Source organism: Haliotis rubra, unplaced genomic scaffold (genome assembly GCF_003918875.1).
Source record: "Haliotis rubra isolate DU_JTF1 unplaced genomic scaffold, ASM391887v1 Scf1588, whole genome shotgun sequence".
NCBI classification, from domain to species: domain Eukaryota; kingdom Metazoa; phylum Mollusca; class Gastropoda; order Lepetellida; family Haliotidae; genus Haliotis; species Haliotis rubra.
The window spans coordinates 1,525-6,021 of NW_025765545.1; the positions used below are offsets into that span (position 1 = coordinate 1,525).

Consider the following 4,497-nt stretch of genomic DNA (forward strand, 5'->3'; position numbering starts at 1 on the left):
GCTAACATTGAATAACTTGATATACACAACTGCTGATACTGCCCTCCAGCTATCCAGATATTTCTGCTGTCAAGTGAAATTACAGCTCTTAGGTAGGATAACATTGAATAACTTGGTATACCCAACTGCTGATACTGCCCTCCAGCTATTCAGATATTTTAGCTGTCAGGATAACATTGAATAACTTGATATACCCACCTGCTCTCAAGCTATGTAGAAATTTCAGATGTCAAGTGAAACTTTTTCAGTTAGGTTTATTCATCATATTTGTCACATAAACGCTGAGCCATCCTAATGAAACACTCATGCCGTCGGTTCCCGGATATAATACGATGTCCTACATCTTTAATATTGTACCTTCCAAACTGTCGTCGAAGATTTGTATAGAGTTTTACTTTGTGTTACAGCCCCTCCACTGTGTGATCTCCATACCGCCTCAAAGACCGGGGACCTGTCAAGGGTGCAAATCATACTGTCACAGGGACGGAGGGACATTAATTGTCAAGAGTGGATTGGTAGAACACCAGCGATGTGGGCAGCCAGTGGGGGGCATAGAGAAGTGGTGGAGTTACTTGTGAGTACAGGAGCTAATGTGTCACTCGTCGATAGATTCGGCATCAACATTCTTCACTCGGCCTGTCTTGGAGGAGATGTAGAGGTGGTGAAGTATGTCCTCTCACAGAACATGGTGGACATCAATGGTAGAGTACGGTGTGGGAGAACAGCTGTGATGCTGGCAGCAGCAAACGGACACAAGGACGTGGTGGAGATGTTTGTGGACAAAGGCGCTACAGTGTCATTCGTGGATGAGACAGGTAACAACATCCTTCACTGCGCCTGTAGGAGGGGAGATATGGAGGCGGTGAAGTACATCCTCTCACAGAAAATGGTTGACGTCAACAGTTATGGGCCTCGGAAGAAGACGCCACTGATGGTAGCAGCAGAACACGGACATAAGGAAGTGGTGGAATTACTGGTAACACATGGAGCTGATCTGTCACTCAGTGTAAAAGGAGGAGACAATATCCTTCACATTGCCTGTAACCGCGGACAATTTGATGTTGTGAAATATCTCCTCTCACTTAACTCAGTGGACATAAACAGCAGGGGATACAAGAAGAGGACACCAGTGATGGCAGCAGCAGAACACGGACATAAGGAAGTGGTGGAATTACTGGTTACACATGGAGCTGATCTGTCACTCAGTGTAAAAGGACGAGATGATATTCTTCACATTGCCTGTAACCGCGGACAATTTGATGTTGTGAAATATCTCCTCTCACTTAACTCGGTGGACATAAACAGCATGGGATACAAGAAGAGGACACCAGTGATGGTAGCAGCAGAACACGGACATAAGGAAGTGGTGGAATTACTGGTAACACATGGAGCTGATCTGTCACTCAGTGTAAAAGGACGAGATGATATCCTTCACATTGCCTGTAAAAGCGGACAATTTGATGTTGTGAAATATCTCCTCTCACTTAACTCGGTGGACATAAACAGCAGGGGATACAAGAAGAGGACACCAGTGATGACAGCAGGAGAAAGGGGTAAAAAAAAAATTGTGGAATTACTTGTAAAACATGGAGCTGATCTGTCACACCGTGCACCATTGGCAGGCAATATCCTTAACTTGGCCTGTCGCGGTGGAAAAATAGAAGTAGTGAAATATGTCCTCTCACTGAACACAGTGGACATAAACACCAGGGGAATCAAGAAGAGGACACCAGTGATGATAGCAGCAGCACACGGGCATAAGGAAGTGGTGGAACTATTGGTAAAGAATGAAGCTGATCTCTCACTCAGAGATAGCAACGGTAAAAATGTTATTGAATTGGCCCGTGAAGGAGGACATTTGGAGGTGGTGCAATATGTCATGTCACTGTGAATTGTGAACCATCAATGCTGAGAACCAAAGAGAGACAGAGAGAGTCAGGAGCCAGGAAAACGAGTCGACAAGAACTTTACCCTTCGGACCTTCTTGTGTCATGGGGTGCTTACATGTATAATAGATTGCATCAGGATGTAATGACTGACTATAATGGAAATAAAGGAAACTGTCAAGGCAGTAGCAGTAGCAGAAGCAATGTACCAGTTTCCACAGCGGCAGCAGTAATAATAATAGTGGTAGTAGTAGTAGCAGTAGTAGTAGTAGTAGTAGTGGTAGTAGTAGTAGTAGTAGTAGTAGTGGTAGTACTAATAGTAGTAGTAGTAGTAGTAGTTGTAGTAGTAGTAGTAGTAGTAGCAGCAGCAGCTGGAGTAGTAGTAGTAGTAGTAGTGGTAGTAGTAGTAGTGGTATTGGTAGTAGTAGTAGTTGTAGTAGTGGTGTTACGGTTAATAATATGCCTGAGAAAAGTCCAAAATAGTCAATAATATATTGAACAAACAATGAGCAAGCTACAAAAAATGACAATACAGATTTCTAATACAATGCAATTGAGTCACAAATCTAAAATGTTGGGTCACAAATATAGAATATTAATTTAACCAGTCTTGACATCTACAGTGAGAACAGTTGCGCATAAATCCAGTCATGTGAAAAGATCTTATATAGCTCTTACACAGTTCGCGAGCATTCTAGCAAAGCTCGTCTCCCTCATTATTCTCTCAGAACCATGCAGGATTTTGTTGAACATACGACAGGAAGTCAAAAGAAAATAAAGCCAGCCAAGGAGGCAACTCTTAAGTGCTATGAAAAAGGTGTACCGCTAAAACGCTATTGCCATTGAACATATATGATGCGAGAGTATTACAGCAACAGTACTAGTGTTAGCAGCAGTGAAAGGAGCAGGGCGAATCCGCTAATGCACAGCCACCTCCTGAACATAACACCCTGACACAATCAGCGAACAATGTAAATCTGAGGGGATTCCTAATAAGATCAAGATTCAGACACGTTGTACACAAGCTGCTACTTCCCATATATGGTACAGTGTTATCTGCGTGTTTAGTACATGCTGTACACACCACCTTAGCAATCACACATATAACGTGTAATCACACGTAATGTTCAGATTCTGTGGTCTCATATATAAAAAAAGGAAAAAAGAGCAGCATAACGGCATCCTCAAATAAAACTTGCCATAATTATTTACCTGTAAATGTATTTTCTAAATTTCTCAGCACACAGCCACAAATAACGGCCATCGTTGACTCCAGGAACATCATGCAGAGTGGTACTCTGTCTAATATGTTCTTCACAATTAAACGTTTTCTTTCTATATAATTTGATCAATATTTGTGTTCCCCGTTTTCTACAAGTTAGTAACGTTCGGTTTATTTTGTCATAAACAAAACCAATCTCAATGATAGACCACCGATTGAAAGAATAGGAATGATCCCCACAATTGCGTCATACTTTTGATAGATCCAACTATTGTCGCTGGAATCAATGTGTAAAAAGCATTATCTCCTCACCATTGCTATTTACACCAAACTATCGTCTGCAGGTATCAGGTATAGTCTACTCTCCCTACAACAAACACGGCCATTACAGCTCAGCCGTCATCTGAGTCAAACGCTGGCATTATGATATTTATCGGGTTTATATTGATTTTGTTTGATAAACCTTCCGACATTGACATTGGGCATGGCCAAACACGTGTTTATTTTAGGTGACAAGACACGAAGGTTGTTTGAAAGATAGTGTTCATAGCCAGAATCCGTACTTATATGCATTTAAAACAAAACGAATCAATACCTAAATAATACAGATCATGAAAAATAATCACAATATTTGTAATTTTATCCACCCTTGATGAAACTGGAAGCACGTACAGCATCGCACACATGGAGGTAAAACATGCACGAGATGGAAAACTACCATGGACACAGTTTTAAAATTGATTCAAATTCCCATAAAATCAAAATATATAGTGTCATAATTATTAACTTTTAATCACCTTCAATTGGTTGCTGTTAGCTGTTATCTAACTGTAGTCGTCAACTTTTCCACAATATTGCTGCCGGTGCGTATAATCATTTTTTCACCTTTCCGAAGTTGTAATAGATTTTGCGGTGGATGGTTTTCGAATAATTTTCTGACATGGGACAATATTATAAAATATCAGTATGTCATAATATTAACATAATATTGTTCTCTGTCTATCATTACGATTCTGATAATTGACCATGTTAACGCATGAAACCTTTCCCTTTCACAGAAACGGATGAAACCTGATCTTGTGCAACAAACTAGACTTATGGTACATGTAACTGGATTTCCTAAAATTGGAATGATGGGATGAAGAAATTATCACCGTCTTTGTGGATTCATTTCATTCAAAAATCGGTAATTATTTTAGACATTAGACATTTACCCGTGCTGGGTAACGCTAAGAGCTCTTCAACCCGGAGGACCCGGGGGTATATTTGGTCCACAGCACCCCATTGCTGGCCTTAGGGCGAATTGGGCAACCTGTTTGCAGTGGGTTGCGTTCCTTTGTCGGTGAAGGACGGAGCTCGGATGATGAACATTTACACACTAACCATGGC

At 41.0% G+C, this 4,497-nt stretch overlaps 1 protein-coding gene across 1 annotated transcript; it reads left to right on the forward strand.

Annotated features, from left to right (window-relative positions):
• Positions 1-529: 529 nt before the first annotated feature.
• On the forward strand, positions 530-1,891 carry LOC124271205 (ankyrin repeat domain-containing protein 50-like). Its single transcript, XM_046706286.1, has one exon. The coding sequence runs from the start codon at positions 530-532 to the stop codon at positions 1,889-1,891; it is 1,362 nt and encodes a 453-aa protein (XP_046562242.1).
• The last annotated feature ends 2,606 nt before the right edge of the window (positions 1,892-4,497 follow it).

Coding starts and splice junctions, on each gene's coding strand:
- LOC124271205 (XM_046706286.1), top strand. CDS start 530: ATGTGGGCAGCCAGTGGGGGGCATAGAGAAGTGGTGGAGTTACTTGTG.